Source organism: Chanodichthys erythropterus, chromosome 10 (genome assembly GCF_024489055.1).
Source record: "Chanodichthys erythropterus isolate Z2021 chromosome 10, ASM2448905v1, whole genome shotgun sequence".
Taxonomy (NCBI): domain Eukaryota; kingdom Metazoa; phylum Chordata; class Actinopteri; order Cypriniformes; family Xenocyprididae; genus Chanodichthys; species Chanodichthys erythropterus.
The window spans coordinates 43,587,722-43,608,491 of record NC_090230.1 but is presented as its reverse complement, the minus strand read 5'-3'; the positions used below and the strand labels follow the sequence as shown (position 1 = coordinate 43,608,491).

Sequence of the window (20,770 nt, the reverse complement as noted above, 5' to 3'; positions counted from 1 at the left end):
AAAGTGTTTAAAGTGCTTACATGGTGACAAGAAATTGAGATCCTGCTGTGCACTCTTTGTGTATCTCAGACAGAGATAGTTAGTAATACCTATATATTCTTTAAGGTGTCCGCCACTGCAGAGAGAGATGGAGAGCCGAATTGAATATATTGAGTTAGACTCCTGCCCTCTTGTGTTTGTTATATACCGGTGCAGTGGAGCTTTATCATTTAAAGCAGAAGAACTGATGTTCAGTACATGCCTTGCAGATATTTACCTCAGATCCAAATGTCAAGAATCTGCACCCTTAATCTGTTTAATCATGTGTCAAATTGAAGTGCAACTTTAATGTGTATTTTTCGATGCACTTTGTCACTTGAAAAACAGGATGCAAGTTATTTTTATGATCCCGCTGTTAAAGTTAATTTCTGATGTGCATTCTAATGCCATACAAGGTCTATGCATTTCCCAGTTCCCAGTGGGTAATCTCATTGGATGCATTGTGTTTCGACATATTCAAATGTGGATCAAATCATACCACAAACATTCCCCAAAAGCATACTGTATTCTAGATTGTGGTTTAAATGACAGACCCGCTGCTTACTGCTGGCCTAATAAATGCACTATTCCACTGTAGAGAGTAAGTCTTGAGGGGTGTTATATAACAACACAGGGTGTCTGTGCACAAGTGGAAATTATTAAAATAAATACCGCCATGCCTTATATGTTCTACCTGCAACTGTTTATACAGTATGCGCGTATTAAATCCGGTGCAGTTATAGTATCAAGTAACCTCCAAAATCTTCACCCTCTCTCAGTTCCTGCCTCTTCTTTTTGCTGTATTAAAGAGAGAGAGGGAGAGAGGGAGATGGAGAGAGAAAAGACAGAAAGAGAGAATCCCCCATTCGGTGGTGTGCCTTTGCTACTGCTGTCAGCTGAAATGCCTCATCCAGCAACAAAGCATAGCGTATTTCTCCCTGCATGCCTGATGCCCATGTGTGCGTATGAGTCCCTAGCCCAGAGAGACCGATACGGCAACCCGCCGCAATGCTCTGCTGGGAGCGCATACCGAGGGATGTGATCCGCTTCTGACTCTCTTCTTCCTCATCTTGATTTCCTTTCCTTAAGAAGCTTTGCTGCCACACCAATCCATATGCCACACAATACCTGCAATGTTTTTTGCATGTTATTGTGCACTGAGGTCCAATGTGAAGGTAAGACCATGCTGTGAATGTGAACTTTTGTGTGTACTACTCTACATGTGTGAGTGTCACATGGATCTATACGATTGAGCAGTGTGGCTGCACAGGTGGTTGTGGCATCTGTGAATTGCCACACCGGAATATTTTTCTATCAAGCTTGGCAGAGCTGCTTGATTTTTACGTAAATTGTTTTGTGCTGTGATTTTCTAGAAGTAATAGAGGAGGTCTTTTGACAGCCGTAGTACTAGTAAAAAAATGCTTACAATTATGATGAAAGAGCGCTCTCTCTTAAAATCTCTCCAAAGATTAAAGTGTAGACTAGTATATCAGTGCACTTGTAGTCTTGTACTAAGTCTAAAGAGTCATAGTACTTTCTCAATGTCACTCTCTATCATGTAAATTTGCGTAATTTATTAAACTTTATATATATATATATGTTTGTGTATGTGTGCGTGTGTGTACGTGTGTGTGCATGTATTTATTTGGTATATTTAAAGAGTAAGTTCTCCCAAAAATTAAATTTCTGTCGTTAAGTACTCTCCCTCATGTCATTCCAAACCCATAAGACCTTTGTTCATATTCGGAACACAAATTAAGATATTTTTGATCCTCAATAGAAAGCAATGAAATTACCACATTCAAGGTCCAGAAAAGTAGTAAAAACATTGTTAAAATAGTCAATGTGACTACAGTGGTTTAATCTTATTGTTATGAAGCGACAAGAATACTTTTTGTGTGCAAAAACTAAACCAAAATAACAACTTATTTTTGTTTTTTGCACATAAAAAGTATTCTTGTCACTTCATAAAGCCTGGAACACACCATGTTGATTCCGAAGAACTAGCGCCGATGAAAGCAGACTGCGGGGTTGGCTCACGTCGGCAGTGTCTTGGTCCCAAGTTGCCCTGACACACCAAACAGACGCTCGACACCCGACGACCAAGTAGCACGTCCGTTCTGCACCTGCGTAAGAAGAAATGCCTTTCCGTACGAGCTGGTAGCAGTAGCTGTACAGCCAATCAGAATGATCAGATGGCCCGACTGACCGACGAACTCCGATGCCAATTCTACATGTTGCATTGGCTGAAAAAAAGCCGACGAGGACCAACTTCAGCCGACGATGCGGAACACAGTGAGAAAACTTAGTGACCAACGGACGACTGTCGGCTTGGTGTGTTCTGGGGTTAACGTTAAGGTTGAACCACTGTAGTTTTGACTATTTTAACAATGTCTTTTAATAGCTTTCAGAACCTTGAATGGTGGTAATTACGTAGCTTTTTTTGTGGGGGATAAAGATATTTTTTAATCAAAAATATCTTAATTTGTGTTCTGAAGATGAACAAAGGTCTTACGGGTGTGGAATGACGTGAGGGTGAGTACTTAATGACAGAAATTTAATTTTTGGGTGAACTAACCCTCTAAGTATGGTTAATATCTTAATAATTATGTCTATCTATCCAACTCATTTTTTTTTTTTTTTGCTGCAGTAAAAGGTGTTTAATATGCTGTTACTGCACCTGTCAGCCTCATTTCCCCCACTTCCCTCTGCTGACAGAGCAGGAAGTGCCCTGATAATGCAAGGTGGGGCAGTCATCTCCACTCTCTCCAGACTACATAAAGATTCTCTGACAGGTGACCAGTTTAGATATACCTTGGCTGTTCTCTGTTCTTTGTAGACATGCATATAGAGAAGATTTCGTTTGGGACTAGGTTCTAATGTTGGAAAATTGCTACTTGTCTGGAGGAGGTGGTGTTCTGCTTTCCTCTGCAGCTTGTAATGGATTTATCTGAGGGAAGCTGTGTTCTCGTGCATCAAGCTGACAGTAAACATGATGCCGAGAATGCAGGGGTGGACATGCTGGTGATGAAAAGAGAGGAAGTGTGCATGTGAAGCCAGAAACCATATGGATGATTTGGTTCTTTAGAATTTATAGTAATATTATGCAGTGTGTGTTTGATATATGATTGAATGCAAGTGGGAGTGTGAGGGGCTGTGTATGTGTGGGAAGAGATTAATGCCAGTGTGTGTAGAAGCCTGCATGTGAGAGTATGTATGGGGGTGGATGTGTGTAGAGGAGTGAAACTGAGCTCTTTCTGTCTTTTTCTCTCTGGCATCAGTGGGCTGTATAATAACACACTTGATCTGTCTATACCAGTGGGCATCTCAGAACTAAAGGCCAGCAGTGTTTAGGCCAGTAACATTACCCAATACTCTCTCCCACGTCAGTACTGCTACACACAACCTTCTTGCTTCTTGTGGAGCATCATGAATCAGTGGACTTAATTTAGCAGTAGAAGCTAAACTTGAGCTAGAAACTAGAATGATTGAACATGAATAAAACTTAAAATTAAAATTTAATTGCAGTAATATTTCACAATATTACTGTTTTGACTGTATTTACATGAACGATCTGAACAAATTAATTCATTAAAACGAATAACAATGACGTCCATTGGAACCACTTGGTTGATATTTTTGGACTTTAGACTTTTCTTTACTGTGAATTGTGCTCAAAGACTACTTTAGTTTACCATCCTTTCTTCTTGAGTTGAGTCATCAAAAGCACTGGCTTTCATTTGTAAAGTCATTCGTGCTTTTTTTTTTAAAATACAGAAATATGTTCTTCTCAGTGACTACAGGGCAAGTGTTCCATTCAATGCAATAAATAAATAAAATAAAACTTAGGCTACATCCATCATACGAAGCCAGAGCTTTTGCTATCCAGTCTTTTTTTCCCCTCGTCTCAAGAAATATCTGCGTACACATGAAACCACTGAAACAGACTAAAAACGATGTAGTATACATGCCAGATCAGTATGTGGCGCTGTAATTCTGCCACAGGGATACACTAAAAATGGAGAATGAGACTTGGTGTATGCGCATAAACCTTGTGCGCTATATACAAACTTTAGTAAAGATTAGAAATGAATCTTTATTTTAGTTAAGTGTAACACAGTTCGTATATACGGGAAGAAGGAGGCGGGAACCGGTGAACATTCAAACAAAACTTTAATTCAAAATAAACAAAGAACAAAACGAAAGTAATGCCGGCAGACCCTCGCGGACGTCTTCCGGCCACACAAAAATAATAAAACATAAAATAAAGTCCAGGCCTGGTCCTCTCTCGTCCTTCACTGTAGTCGCTCCTCCTTTTATGCCTCCGTGAGAGACTCAAGGCCGGTGCGCCTCCCAGGTGTAGCTCGTTAACTCTCGCGCCATCGGCCTCGCCACATACCCCCATCGCCCCTCGCAGGCCGGGGGGTACTCCTGAGACTGCGCTCTACTCCCCCCTGGGGCCTGTCTCGGCGGCCGCAGCACCTGGGGGTAAGGACAGACGAGACGAGAGAAAGGAGACAGAAGCAAGGGGAGCGACAGGACGAGAAAGGGGAGAGAGGAAAAAGAAAGAGGGAAAAAAAAATTCTGGGTCCGGTTCCCAGACACACTGCCGCTCGGTCCTCAGCCTGCCGAGAGGCTTTTCCTTACGGTGCCACATGCGATGGCACTGGACGCTTGGTGAACGGCCCGATCGTCGACCGCCTCCTGGCGGCCGGTGATGACTCCTCCGGCTGAGGGCAGCCGGCAGCGAGTCCCCCGTCCCCTGCTCCTCCCCTTCATGGCAGACGACAGCAGGCTCCAGCCCACGGCGGACGGCGGCGACTCCTCCACTCCCTCCTGGACGGCAGCCACCCCACCTCGTCCCAGGAGCACGGCATCCGGGTCTCCGTCCCACCTTTCACAAGGCTCCAGTACCACCGCCTCAGGCAGCCTCTTGCGATCTTCACTTCACTCCACCCTCGCGGACTTCTGCCGGCCACACAAACATAATAAAACATAAAATAAGGTCCAGGCCTGGTCCTCTCTCGTCCTTCACGGTCGTCGCTCTTCCTTTTATGCCTCTGGAGCTCCTCTGTGAGAGACTCAAGGCCGGTGCGCCTCCCAGGTGTAGCTCGTTAACTCTCACGCCAACGGCCTCGCGCCGTTCCCTCACGGCTCTCGCCCGCCCTGGTCGCCACATTAAGCTACTAGGCTTGGTTGCTTCTGCGGAAAGAACACAAGCATGTAGTCCGCTGTTGTTGTTGTTGTTGTTGTTTCTGTTTTGTGCAGTTAGTGGTGTCTGACTAGGGTCAACATGTGGGGTGATAACATCATCGTTTCACAAAATACAATACAGATTGGCTGTACACACGAAAATGCAAGGGCATCATTTTCAGATTTATCCACTCTGGGACCCGGTTTCAAAAAATAGCGGTTTCACCTTCTAAAAACGCTGGATCCGTCTGGACGAAACACCTATACGATACAAAATTTTTGCGTATACAGCTAAACTCGTGTCTGTGTTGACGGGCCCATAGAGTAAGTTTATGAGCAAAAAGATTTGACCTCTCTTATTCACTGTTTTAGAATTTATATTTGGGTTGAAGAGCCAGCTGATGGCAATTAACATGCTGCATATCCTCTCTTCAAGATAATGATAGTCTGAGCCAGGAATAGAGCTAGATTTAGTTCTTTACCCTCTCACATAAAGGAAACACTCTGTCCGAACACATTGTGCACAGTATTGCTCTACATAGTAGCTTTTCCAACCGTTGTGTGTGTGTGTGCAGCCGGGGACCATAGGGCTTTCCGGCCTGTGAATTCAGACTGGGAAAAAGAGGTACTCAGACAGTACTGACCCATCTGCTAAAAATGTTGAGCAAGCTTTGAGTCATGCAGTCATGAATATTTCACAAGGAAATCTTATTCAATTCTGTTGATGAATGCAGTAACGCTTGCAGAGAGTTATGGACATATCTCCATCCTGTACCTGCAGTGTGGGCTAGAACAATTTGGTGAATTGTTCGTTTATTTCTGAAGATAACAGTTATGTCCATTTTGTGACAAGAATTTGAATGAGATTTTTTTTATTATAGTCAGCTCCTGATAACTTTGCATATATTTATATTTGACTGGATTCAGTGTTGTGGATTAAAGGTTTTGGTCATGGTAGCTTTATTCTGGGTTTCATCTGGCTTTAACTAGCAGTCAAACAGTGGTGTTGATGTTTGATGTCTTTGTTGTGCATTGTGGAATTCTTGCCTGTTCCCCTGGTGCTTTCTTAGAAGCGGACAAGCTTGTGTTCTCTTGTGCATGTGTTTGTTCATTGCATATATGTGTGTGGTTTCCGTGTGTTCTCATTAGTGCAGTCACCACCGCCCACTACAGCTTCATTAAACCTGCTGCAGTTCTAACTCTCACACACATATTCACGGCTGTCTGTCACTGTATCGCATACACATATTAATCACACAAGCACAGCTTGTTCCTGTCAGGCTTTGCTAGCAAACCCACATAAATAGCCCATTATAGTTAACCAGTGTAGTATAGATTCTTAAATATTCTAAGGAAAATGTAAGTGGTTTTTGCCTGTGCAAAAGTTGCCACCATTATGTCAGGGTTGTTTCCAGTTCATTGCTTTGTAGTTGCTAGGGTGTCCTGGGTGATTTCCAGGCGTTTTCTCACCTTCTTAAGTCAGAAGAACCCAAAATCAAGTCTCTATTAAGGGTGTAAATCGGACAGTTCATCACAATTCGATATTTGATACGATATTTTCCGATACCTCAAAAAGTACTGTGATACGATTTCAATACGATTCGATTCAGGGGGTATTGATCAAAATTTCGATATTATGATATTAAGTGCCTATTTTACACAACCAGTTACATTTTATTTAACTCACAACTGCAACCAAAATATATAACATAAACATTTATTTCAAAATGTCACATCCTGCACCCTGATTGGGACATCCACAAATAAAAAATTAACACAGTAATCTAATGACAGCTTATGACATGAACACAGTCAAGAAAGTATTTTAGATTTCTGTGCTAAAATATGTAATGTCAAAAAACTGATAAACAAGGAAAAAAAAGGAAATTAAAAGCCATTTCTTTTATATGCATAGCGCAGCTTTTTAATGAAGCAACAGCATATTATCAGTAGGACAGAACAAGATAGGCTATTAATATACTTTCATTGTGCAAAAGTGTTACAATATGAAAGGCTGCAATACAGAGCGGCACAAAGCGCTTATGCGCTTCCTGTGGGCAGAATGATGCTCTTGAAGCAACAGAGTCACAGTGTGCAGCACTCCTATGCAGCAGTTTGAGCATTTTCTTTTTAACACTTTTAAAAGAAGTGTCTGTGTGTGTGAAGAATGATTCATAGCGCTCTATTCTCCAGTGTTGTGATCTAACAGACACCCGGTAGAAAGTAACATGATTTAGAAACAGCAATAAACTCTATTAAGATGAAGTCCTTTTATGCGAAACCATAGACATTTATCTACCGAAGCACAAAAATAAGTAAAAGAAGACTAAATTCCGTGGCATATTTGTGCGCTGTTTGAGATGTGTGCGCGCTGCTTTTTGCAAGACTTTTGTGAAGATTCAGTACTGGCCCGATCGGGACAGTGACAGGTCCATCTACTGTCCCAAGCATCTTTCACAAGCTCTGAAATGTACAAAACCCTAGAAATTACTTGGGGTTTGCATTTAAATAAACGCAATGCACGAGCAGTGGAATGAAAAAATAACTGAAAGGTTTCGATACACCTTTTTTAACAACGATTTTTACTTTTTTTTTTTTTTTTTTTTACAAAAAACAAACAAACAAACAAACAAACAAAAAACCCCGAAACAAGGGACAAGTTGCATAGTGGAATGCAAAAATGTGTTCTGTGTGAATGGCCCTTAAGACTGTTGAATCTCTGGTTAACTAATGTAGTTAACTGACGTTAACAAATGGAACATTATTGCAAAGTGTTACAGAATTTTTTATTTTTTTCATCCAAGTTAAAGTCTCATTACTTCAAAACTTAACAGTACATTTCTTCTTAACAGACCATGTTATCTGAAGCATCATTCATGTTTGTAGTACAACAGTGAAGTTGACTTATTTGCCAAACTCTAATATTAGAGTTCGAGGTTTATTAAAATCACTGTTGTCAAAAGTATTCACATTCATTACTCAGGTAGAAGTATTGATACTAGGGCAGGGGTCTCAAACTCAAATTGGCGGGGGGCCATTTCTGTGATTGACACCTCATAGGAGGGCCATATTAACATTCAAGTGCAAGAAAGCGCAGCATTTCAGAAAATTTACTTTCCTTTGCATTATTTCTCATTTACTTTCATTAGGCATACTAAAATGTTTTTATACCTATACTATACATATTTTATTTACCATACTAAATGTAAATAGCAGTTTCTCTCTCATTGTTATAGAGTGTAATATAATTATATAATACTATTACTAATATAATGCTAATAATATAGCCTACTAATATACTACTAGTCTGGTGCAACTTCTCACATCCAACAAGGTTCATGGAATAAAAAAATGTGTATTTTAGGAACAAAACCAGCAACACTTGTGGCGTGGAGGGGTCAGAAATAAACAAAAAACTGGAGCTATATATATCAACTTTATTTTGCCAAAAAATAAAAATCTGTCATTGTTACATACATTATTAGTTTTTAACATTTAGTGGAAGTATTTTCCCTTACTTTATGTTAGCTTAAATAACATTAAAATCTTGCACTGAACAACACTGTACTGAACAAATACAATCCCTGAATACATTTGTACACTCTTCTGTTTCTTGACAGACACCTGCAGCGCTTGTGTTCACACAGCTGACACACATTTGTCCAAGATGCCGTTTGAGCATCTGTAATGTTTACTGGTAGCATTGGACGCTTTTCGGTGGTTTTAAATCGACGCTCGTGACTTAGTCGAGTGCTTTTACTGCGATTTAGGCAAGCGCGCTCATAATAGAAGTAGGGATGCACCGATCCGCCTTTTCCGCTTCCGATACCGATACCGATACCTGGGTTTCAGTATCGGCCGAAACCAATCCGATATTCAAGTAATAAGAAAAGTGCTAAATTACCTAATAAACTGTATGCCTCAGTTATGGCTGTGACAGACTGCATGACAACCGCGCCACCGCGGTCGCGGAGTGTCACCGGCGGTAGTGTGGCGTGTATATAATATCATCTCAAAGGTCGTGTTAACCGAGAATTTTCCGTCACTGATGGAATTTCTTTTAGCAGTGACGGAAAAAATCTGCAGCCTGTCCGTCGTCCTTCACAGATTACTGAGGCTGAATTTGCTTGTAACTGTAATTTCCACCCCTGTCCAGTAGGTGGTAAGTGTGCTCCAGTGTGGCAGCAGAGCGCGAGTTCAGAACAAAATGAAAATGATGTGTTTGATTACACGCACCCAGTTTGTCCACTCTATATTATATTATAATACTTATGTTTACATAATTAATTTTCTAATCTGTTTTGTTTTAAATAGTTTGTTTTATTTTTCTTGCTGCTGACTATATGTATAAACATCAACGAATGGCTTTTCTGAGGTAAATAGGCTACGTGACATTGTGTTTACAACACTGATTGAACTGACGTGATACAGATTTCAGTAAGCTAGTGCAACTTTCAACATATTTTTTGATTTTCATTCATGTTTATTTACTTCTGTAAAGTAGTAAAGAGGAAGAGATGATCGCGTTCACTCATGATCCTCAAAAAGTGTTGAGATGAGATGAGAGATGAAAACTGAAAAGTGACGCAGACTTTATTTAACTTTTTTTCATAATACTTTCTTTTCATAATATAAATAAATGCATAGCCTAGGCCTATTTGTTTATCCTATAAGTTTGTGAATAAATATGAAAATGTGGACGAAATCAGAAGCTATTAAATGACTTATAATTAAAATATTAAAATTAAAATGATGCAGCAACATATGATAGATAGGACAGAACAAAAAAAATGCTATTAACTATCTTTCATTGCGCAAAAGTATTATAATATGAACGGCTGCCATACAGAGCGGCACAAAGCGCTTATGCGTATCCCGTTCAAAGCACAAAGTGAAGATATATTGATGCGTATTGTATTAGCGGTATCTTGATTAAGTATAATAATAGAAATATTGATTCATCTTGGAGAGAGTTTCATTGTGTTGACTGTCGTAACAGAACGCGACACGTAATGTTTTTGTGCCCTTTGTGGAGATTAACAATAACACAGAATAGTACACGCACAGTATCGGATTTGGATCGGTCCCCCTCTGGGTAGAGGGGGAGGGCGGTCCGTAAATGGCCCGCGGGCCTGCAGTTTGAGACCACTGTACTAGGATTTAAAAAGACTTTTGTAGAAGTTGAAGTATCAACTCAAGCTTTTTACTCAAGTAAAAGTACTGGTTTCAAAACTACTTAAAGTATAAAAGTAAAAGTAATGTAGGGAAAAAATGCCATTAAGGACAAAAGCTTAGGCCGCGCCACAGGGGCCTATTGTGCACTACCCCACCTCCTCAAAAAACATTTTTCTAAAGGCCATAACGACTATAATGTTATATTAAAATGTTAATGTTGAAAAATTTGGGTTGCACTAGGCTACCTGTTTCTACCAACCTCCTCTCTGGTGCTTGGTTGGAACATTTTGCTCGAGTTCTCTTCTTGAGTCTTCAGCTACATATGTCTGCTATGTCCAGTGTTGCGGGTTTATGAGTTACAGAGTTAGTATAGCCTACTTATCACAACATTGTCAATCACGTTGTCAATCGCAAACGCTAATTTATTCAAATGTTTCTCTACCAAAGAACCTACTGTATGTTAATTTGCAGTGGGCGAAGAGAAAGCACCCCTTTGATAAATGAGCCAGTTGTGGAGAAATAATAACTTTTAAGAAATAATCTTTTTTGAGAAACGACCCCAACGCTGGCTATGTCCTCCTTGCGGGAGTGTGACATGATTTGTGTGATGTGCAGGTGCGATGGATTGCGTACAACCAATAGGGTGTCGGAATGGTATATGTTTATACTTCTCATACAACCTAATACAACATAATTGTGTGAAAATGTAAGGAATAGAAGTAAACAGTCGGCTGAAAATAATTACTCCATTAAAGTATAGATACCCAAAATTTCTACTTAAGTAAGGTAACAAAGTATTTGTACTTCGTTACTTGACACCTCTGATTAATATATATATATACAGCTATGGAAAAAATTAAGAGACCACTCCAATATATATATATATATATAGTTACGTACATAGTAAATATTTTATATATATATATATATAAAATATTTACTATGTACGTAACTACTAAACTGTACACTTGATTTGAGAGTCATTTAAGCTGGAAAAAGCTCTTGTTGTTGTACCTGTCAGCTGTCGGCTTCCTGAGCGGTAACCGTGTTACAGTACACTTTTTTCCGTGTGGGCTCGGTGGCTCTTCCTCTATTGGTTGCTGCTTGGCTGTGCTCCCTGCAGTAGTCTTGCTGAGTGCCGCAGAGTGCTGGATGCAGCGGTGAGGAAGTGATTCAGGGCCTCCCCACATTTCTGGCATGCTCGCACACACACATACACACACACACAAACCCGATGTGCACAGTCTCCGAGTCTGCCCAGAGAAAAGGAAGCCAGTCCACAGAACATGAACACCTCTCTACTGTACGATTGAACACTCACTGAAACGCACACACACACACACACACACTCAGAAGCATGCAGGAACAGAAAGTGAGGAGCTCAGAGGTAAGCAAAAAAGACTTTATACATCATGTCAAGTGTGGAGAGGAGGAGGACCATAAAGCTGAAGTGATTAAGTGTTGTTTCGATGCTCTAGTTGTCAGTGTCGTAAACATTGTAAGTTGGCATTGCAAACTGTTGTCGAGAGTGGTTTTCAGTCTGTCGTAAGAAACTCTGCAGCAAAGTGACTCACCCTAAAAGCTAGTTGTCTCTCTCTTTCTAGTTCCTTTTATTGTCATTTTGTTGTTTCAACTCTCTCTCAACTTTCTGTTTTCCTTTCACTTCATCTGTTTCCTCTTCCTTTTATCTTATGTTTCTTTCAGATTCAAGTATTGCAGAGAGCACTTGATATCATCCCTCTCCTTCTGTCTCTCATCATTCTTGCTCTGTTTTTATGATCATTGTGATTTTATTAGTTACACTACACACGAGACTCTCTTGTTTGACTTATGTGTGAACCAGCAAGCATGTGGCTGTATACTGAGACTGTGCGTGTGTGTATGTGTTTGTGTTTGAAGCTCATGTGTTAAGGCGGGCATTTGCGGTGAGGTCTGATACCCCGTTGCATGACACTTTTTCTTATGTTTGCTTCCTCTGGTGGTGATGACACTTCCACTCAGGGGTATTTAGAGAAAAAGAAAGGGCTCAGCACTGAGCCCTGAGGTACACCATTACTTAGCCAGACACCCCTACTGGCTTTTGTGTGGACAGAGTGACATAATAAAAACAAGACAAAAAATAAAAAGTAGAAAGAGAGGGGGAATGAATAGAGATTTTGTGAGTTGAACATGTTCCCAGTCTGTGTTCACACGGTCTCTGTTGATCAGCTCCAATCAGGATCTCTGACTACATCCTTCATCCTTCTGCCATCTCATCTGCTCCCCTCAGAATAACGCCATTGTTCACACTGGCTCTCGTGTTTCGGCCTGGCTACACTGCTGTTTGGACCCAGACTGTCTGTGTGTGTGTGTGTGTGTGTGTGTGTGTGTGTGTGTGTGAGAGAGAGAAAGAGAGTTCTCATGTTACCTCCTTACTGTGCCTTGTTAGAGTGGTAAACATGAGCAGCTAACAGATGCAGGGTCTGTTCCTGTATATCAGTGACACACACGCATACAAGTGTTACATAGTGCACATCTTTAAAATAGTTTTCCCCACTACTATCTGCCATTGGAGTTTATTTTCCTCTTAATATGGGCCTCCCTGGTTTGTTGTCTGCTTTATAAACCTATTATGAATATAAAATGGGTGTTTTCAACTAGTTGGAACTGGATTCAATATTTTGAATGCTCCAAGATTGGCTCCGATCCCAATCTGACTTCTGAATTGTTACGCCACCTGAATCATAATCTTACAGCTTTCGTTTGTTGGCCAGAAGAGAACTGGCCCCCTGACTGAGCCTGGTTTCTCCCAAGGTTTTTTCTCCATTCTGTCACCTGATGGAATTTGGGTTCCTTGCCACTTTCGCCTTTGGCTTGCTTAGTTGCTAACACCTACTGTTCAACAATATTATATAGAAGAATATATACAGATTAAATGCATTAGAGAATTAGAGAGTAGAGTTAGAGTATATTAATAACTATATTAATAACTGATGATTTTTATAACAGAACCTAATCAGCACTGAACTGACTGAAGCTAAACAATGGCACTATTTTCTTCTAGAGCTGCTGTACAGCCGAAACAAACTTTGTTGCATAATTTTCCTGTTAACACTGTAAAGCTGCTCTGAAACATTCTGTATTGTAAAAGCGTGACTTGACTTGACTTTTGAAACTTAAGTATGAAAATTTAGTGGAAAATGTAACACATTTTAAGATGTGCCAGTACCAGTGGTGTATAAAGTACTCTAAAACCATACTTGAGTAAAAGTATATATATATCTTACCAGAAAATAACTTTGGTAGAAGTTAAAGTCACTGTTTAGAATATTACTTAAGTAAAAGTTTTAAAGTATGTGATATTTTTTGTTCTTAAGTACGAAAAGTATTTATTTTTATATATTAAACGTACTTAAAGGATTAGTCCACTTTCAAATAAACTTTTCCTGATAATTTACTCACCCACATGTCATCCAAGATGTTCATGTCTTTCTTTCTTCGGTCAAAAAGAAATTAAGGTTTTTGATGAAAACATTCCAGGATTATTCTCCTTATAGTGGACTTCAATGGCCTCCAAACGGTTGAAGGTCAAAATTACAGTTTCATTGCAGCTTCAAAGGGCTTTAAACGATACCAGACGAGGAATAAGGGTCTTATCAAGAGAAACGATCTGTCATTTTTGAAAAAAATATAACTGTATATGCTTTATAAACACAAATGATCACCTGATCGCACGTGCTTCCGCCAAAACCACACTTTCGTATTCTTCAAAAAGCTTATGCTGTATTTCCTACGCCTTCCCTATTCTACTTACGGAAAGAATATACAGTTGCTTGCTTGCAGTCTGTGTTCCTCTGACTTTATTTTTGTAGTAAGTAACGAAAATGCTTTGGGAAAATGTATTGGAGTAAAAGTATGCATTTTATTTAGGAAATGTAGTGGAGTAAAAATAAAAGTTGACAGAAATATAAACTTAAGTAAAGTACAGATTCTCCCAAAAAATACTTAAGTACTGTAACGAAGTATTATTACTTTGTTACATTACACCACTACTGATTTAAAGGGGACATACTCCCCTTTTCACAAGATGTAATATAAGTCTTTGATGTCCCCAGAATGCCTCTGTGAAGTTTCAGCTCAAAATACCCCAAAGATCATTTATTATAGCTTGTCAAATTTGCCCCTATGGGTGTGAGCAAAAACACGCCCTTTTTGTATGTCCCTTTACATGCAAATAAGCTGCTGCTCCCGGCCTCCTTTCCAGAAGTGGGCGCAGCTTTAACAGCTCGTGCTTGAGATACCCAACAACAACAAAACTGCAGAATCTCATGCAGTGAAATTGTTAGTAACTGTGTTCAGCCTTACATTGTTTGAACTGGAGTTGAACACTGATGGAGAGACTCAGGAAGAAGTTACAACTTATAGAATGCAACTGGACATTTCTGAATGTTTAGTGGATAATTTTATGTAGTCATTGTGGAGTTGATTCAACTCATCGACTAGCACAGGGTAGGCAACGTCGGTCCTAGAGAGCCGCTGTCCTGCAAAGTTTAGCTCTAACCCTAATTAAACATGCCTGAATACGCTAATCAAGGTCATCAAGATTACTGACTACAGGCCATTGAGTTTTGTTTTTTTTTTTTGTTTTTTTTCAGGGTTGGAGCTAAACTCTGCAGTACAAGTGGTTCTAGGACTGACGTTGCCTACTCTTGGACTAGCATGTACCGTCATGTTAATCTTAATCTGTAAATCCAGTGTTGAACTGATCCCCGTTTGTGAAGCAGTACGGCGTAAAATGATTTGCACAAATATATAACACTTTACCGACTTTCTTTGGAACATTTCCTTCATAAATGAAATTCAACAGCAGTGTCCTCCTCAGTGGCTCAAATGCCGAGAGACTATGGAGACTCTTATGTCCGTTGGTACATCCAATAACAGAACATTTGTAATGTTTATTATTATTATTAATTTTTATTTATTTATTTTTTTTGGCACAGACCTTGTATATCTCCAAGTGAGAAAACAGAAGTGGACTGCTGCGGCTCTCTCAGAGCGGTATCTATGCTAATAAGCAGATCGTCACAAGTCATGAGTGGGCCTTCTGGAACCGCTCGTTTCGAGAGACTGTTTATGATTTATGGAAAAAGGTGTGGGTGGATTTTTACCATTATAGGCTGTTTTTTTTTTACATACACTGTGGACACATCTGTGTTCAAACACCTTATAAATGTGAATTTTATACGGATGTGTGTCATATCCGCATCATATGAGTCAGGTCTCAAAGTGACAGCTGCCAGACTGTGTCATTAATGTTCTTCAAAGAACAAAAGAAAAAGAGAAAATCACTCACTGGTCTTGATTGTATAACTTTAGTAGATTTAATAAAGATTAATCTGTATTTAATTTACATACTTGTCTTAATGTTTGAACTAGGGATGCTCATTTCGGTTAAATTTCTCGACCGACAACCGACGCTCGTTATCCGATTATTAACCGTTAACTGATAAGATTATAATATTGTATAGCCTATATAATATGACATTAAATAAAAAATACAATTGACGAGTGTCTGTGTCTTCCACGGGTTTATTTTAACATGCAAACAGCAGCATAGAACAGATAAACAACAGAACCTGGATTCACATTATCAAATTGTCACGCACCTGCAGCGTTTCTGACAGCAGAAAAAAATAATTTAAATAAAAGGCATAAAATAAATAGGCCTACACTAAATATTTTTCACTTAAATGTTTAACAAATTAAGATGACAAAACAAAAACACGGTGAATCCATTGAAGCTTTTAACAACCGGTATTTTAGACATTTTTTCCGTCAAATAAAAATAGCAGGCCTACCTCAAGGATTGTTATTGTTATGACCACGGACGGTGCACGTGTGCACACCGAACGCGTCTTTCCGCGCTCATGGGCAAAGGAGATTCTTTGAAAGGCTCGCGCACGAGACTAAGCGGAATGCGGGAAATGAAGTATACCATGGCCCTGAATTGTAATGGACTGGAGCTCACGGTTCACATCGAGAGAAATGGGAACGCGGGGGCACCGCTATGCGACCGCAAAAGGCACTTTCACTTTCGTGATCAAAGTGCATGCCACTGATAAGCTTTGTATTATGCAGTATTACAGTAGCATACACATACCAATTAAACGCGCAGGTCTCCTCTCGTGCGTCCTCCCCACTGTGTCGCCGGTCGAGGCAATAATTTTCGTTTCGCTTTTAGATATCTCTTTTATTGATGCCATCAATGCTTTTAACTCAAAACAGTCCATAAACTACAAATCCTTCAGTCAAGCCAGCTCGCGCGTCAATCTGAGAGATCAGCCTCTTACCTTAAAGTGTCAAATTTCTCGGTTTCTGAATGGACGGTTTTGCTTGATTGACAAACGCTAACGTTCGGCCACGATTTATATACCATCGACCTGTCCTAAAACGTTAGCACGCTGTGATCGATTGCTTGGAAATGGTCAGTACTTCTTTTCGCTCGCTTCATTTTGCTTGTTGCTTAGCGAAATATGTCTGGCACGTGTGAAACGCCCGGTGAGTTAACAAATAAGCATATATGTATATATATAGCATATTTTTCTTTAACCATGCAGCAAAAAAAACAAAAAAATCGTTTAACTGATAGTATTAATCGGTTAAAATTCTTACTTTCGGTTAACGGTTAAACGGTCAATGCGAGCATCCCTAGTTTGAACTTTATTAGTTAGGATAATAGTTTTTATTGTGGTGTAAAAAATTGTTATTGGGAATTGGAAAAAACAATGGAAAGAATAACTTTTTTTTTTTTTTTTTTTTTTTTTTGCAAGGGCCAGTGGAAAAAAATGTGTTAAGTTTATGTGAAGATTGTTCACTTAAATTAAAAGTGTTTAATTTCATCCCCATTAAATCTAATTTCATCTAATATCATCCCCATAAATTGAGAAAAAAAATATCTTTATTAATTGTTTTTTTATTTTTTTATTTATTTGATTATTTGATTTTATTATTATGATTTCCCCACTGTATAATACATGGTTTATGCAAATATGTGTTGTATTTTATCAACTGAATTATCGCACATTAGAAAAAAGCTAATTTAAACTGAATTTGTTATTCTAAAAACTCTAATTTTACTAAGATTTTACTGCATTCCTGGAAGTCATTATAAAGTATATTGAGTCTTTGATTTGGGTGTTTTGGTTGGTTGCTAGTGTGCTTTGAGGGGTTGCTAGGTGATTGCTTACTGGCCCAAGTTAAAATAGCCCATCCTCAAGTCTCTATGATATTCTGGTCCCTAGATATGGCTCGGTTCCAAACTTATTTGACTGTTTTTATCATCCGCCAGGTGAAAACTAATGGCACACTTCTTCTCAACAAATGCTGAGTTACTGTATGACATTAAAAAACGCCTAAATACACATATACTATATAATAAAGTCCAACCGGTAATGTCAAATTAAAAATTGATTTAATCATTGCAATATAAGTGATGAAGTCCACCCCTTCTTAGGACTTACTGTTATTCACCCTACTGTTCACCTCCTTCTTAACAATTTCTAATGATTAAATTATTGACATTTCACTGTCAGGACTAATTGACATAGATGCTGAATATGGGGAAGGTTTGTGACCCCCAGAAAGAACTGTGCTGTAAGCACTTTATTAGAGTTTTTTTCCTCTGACTGTGCTCTTCTTCCAGCTCAGAAGGCCTTCAGACAGGATATGAGGAGGAGTGTACCCAGATAGAAGCATGTTTTGGGGCCAAGATGCCCGATCTCTCAGTGTCAGCATTATCACAGTGTTCTCACTGCTTTGGTCATCAAACCCATGTGTTGTTTGTTAATTATTTTTTGTGAAATTGTGCTTCTATTTAAAAATCACAGGTACAGAGAGGCGCTGGGAGGGATAGGCTCATGCTGTGTGTCCTTTAGCTGCCGGTGGCATCATAAGAACTTTGTTACTCGATATGGTTACATGCAACCTGGATTCTGCCATGAGGCAGGACAAAATTAAACTCAACTCAACTGGAATTCTGTATCTCTCTACCTAGTAGCTAAATTTGTTTTGTCATCGTTTTAGTCAAGTTTTGATTCCACAATCTAGCTCAGCATTAAAGGAATATCCAGGGTTCAATACAAGTAAAACTCAGTTGACAGTATTTGTGATGTAAAATGAACCGTCCATCCTTGAAACCCCCCCTTAAAAACCAACATTTAAAAAACAAATATTGAGGTTACAGTGAGGCACTTCAATGAATTGAATGGTGCCCATTTTAACCCCATTACCCCAGCAGCTGTATTATTTTTGTATTTTGTATATACTCTTATAGTATTTAATATTTAAAATGAACTTTTACTTTTATATTTTCAGTGTTTATTTTGATTTTAAGTTTTAATATTTTCATTTGCTTTTGTCATTATTAGTATTTCATTTAGTTTTTATGCTTTATTTCAGTTAGTTTCCATGGCATCAGTTCTATTTTAAAAACTATTCTAGTTTTTCATCAAGTTTAAGCTTTTCATTTTATACTTTATTATTTTATTTGTTTTCAGCTTTATTTCAACTTTTATTTTATTTCAAGTTTTTAACAGAAGAATTAATACATTATTTAAGCTGCAAAGCAACTTAATAATTTTACAGTCATTTTAGGGTTTTAGTGAGTATATTGCCATGGCAACTTAGCTGTAAAATTCCATGTTATTGTTAAAAAAAAAAAAAAAAAAAAAAAAATCTTGTTATTGTTTACATTTTATACGGATTGGCTCCATTCAGTTCCATTGTAAGTGCCTCACTGTATCCCAGAAAAAAAAAAAAAAAAAAAAATATATATATATATATATATATATATATATATATATATATATATATATATATATATAGTATATATATGCTGATGCTATATATATATATATATATATATACATAAGAATTGAGCTCACTCGACAATCAACATTTGTGACAATGCTGATTAGGCCTACCACACAAAAAAAAAAAAAAAAAAAATATATATATATATATATATATATATATTTTATTTTATTTTTTTCTGTGGTAGGCCTTATCAACATTGTCACAAATGTCGATTGTCAATTGAGCTCAATTTGTACTGAACCTGGAACATATTTGCCAATATTTTGAGTACAATAACCTTATTAAAGTAATGTTAATGTTAAAAATAACTTCCACAACCCAGTCAAAATGAGCTCTCTACTGCTTCTCAGGTGTAAGCCGAGGAGTTGCCCCTACACTGTCCGGTTTTATTGGAGATAATTGCCAGATAAAATGTTGCTGGGTATGATTGCTAACAGCATTGCCATGATTAATAGAGTGATTAGCCAAGTGCGACGGGCTGTTGTGTAGGGAGGGGGAGATTCTACATGGGAATCTTAATTAGGTTTTCCATGTTGTGTGAGTAAACCCACGCTGTAGGCTTATATAACCCAAAGCCACATTTACGATTTGTAAACCAGAGTATTTTTAGCATTATTTTTGAAAGGAAGATCCATATCTGGACTCTAATCCGTTCTGTGTAAAATCTGTTTGCTCCATTTTCCAGCTTATTGTTCATTCCCATACAGCTATCCAAAAGTGTAAGCACGAAGGCATGCTGACTGCAAGATATGTTCGTTTATCCACAATTTGTTATATTTGTTCAACAAATACACAGTTAATGAGGTTATCATGAGAGGCACTGTAAACATTGTGTTGGTAAACTATATACAGTTCAGTAGTGAAGGAAGTGAATTTTTTTGGAGCTATCACTCTCAAGGGCTTTTTATACTGCACTTAACCCAGGGTAATTGTCTTTTTTTAAAGCCAGAAGTGAGGCAACTTTTAACACTGATTAGCCCGGGATTATGTTTACCCAGGTTTTTGATGCAATGGGTTATGATTTCAAATGTGGAAAGCCCATCAGAGTCTAATAATGGCTTGATTGTGTTACCTGGAAAAGTGTCACTGGTGAAAATTCAATTATATAAAGTCAAACAGTGTAGTTGGGGAATATGTTTTTATTGAGTCACTTGAAATCTTCTTGCTCTTCTTTTTATATAGTTCCCAAGAGGTGTCTCAATGCTCAAATCTAATTGTCCTTTACCACTGTAATTAAACAGCCTGTAAAAACCTATTAAACTTCTAATTAATTTCTAGTTTGGATCCTGAGTCCACCGACAGCTTAGCCTCAAACTCCACTGTCCACAGTGAGCCCTGGGAATGCCTCTCCACACCATTCAACTACTTCAGGGTGATACCCCAAGACCCCACTGCGAAATTATCCAGCATATTATGTGACTTCTTGCCACATAAGTAAATAATTGAACGCTAAATTTTATATTGACATATTAACTCAAGATGACTAAATGTTATACCTGCTTGAATGGTATCATATCAGTTGTAGTAGTTG

At 38.5% G+C, this 20,770-nt stretch overlaps 1 protein-coding gene across 12 annotated transcripts in view; it reads left to right on the top strand.

The window, feature by feature from the left end:
- Positions 1-20,770, top strand: part of dlg2 (discs, large homolog 2 (Drosophila)) — a 276,217-nt gene that overhangs the window by 73,029 nt on the left and 182,418 nt on the right. The window contains exon 1 of one of the 12 annotated variants that reach the window (XM_067397828.1): positions 11,649-11,773. The exons of 10 other annotated variants lie outside the window; for them this stretch is intronic. In XM_067397828.1, coding sequence (XP_067253929.1) covers positions 11,744-11,773 — 30 coding nt within the window. In that variant the 5' untranslated portion in view covers positions 11,649-11,743. Of the gene's footprint in view, positions 1-11,648; positions 11,774-20,770 lie in introns of those variants that run through there. One more of the 12 variants, XM_067397829.1, reaches the window with a different exon arrangement.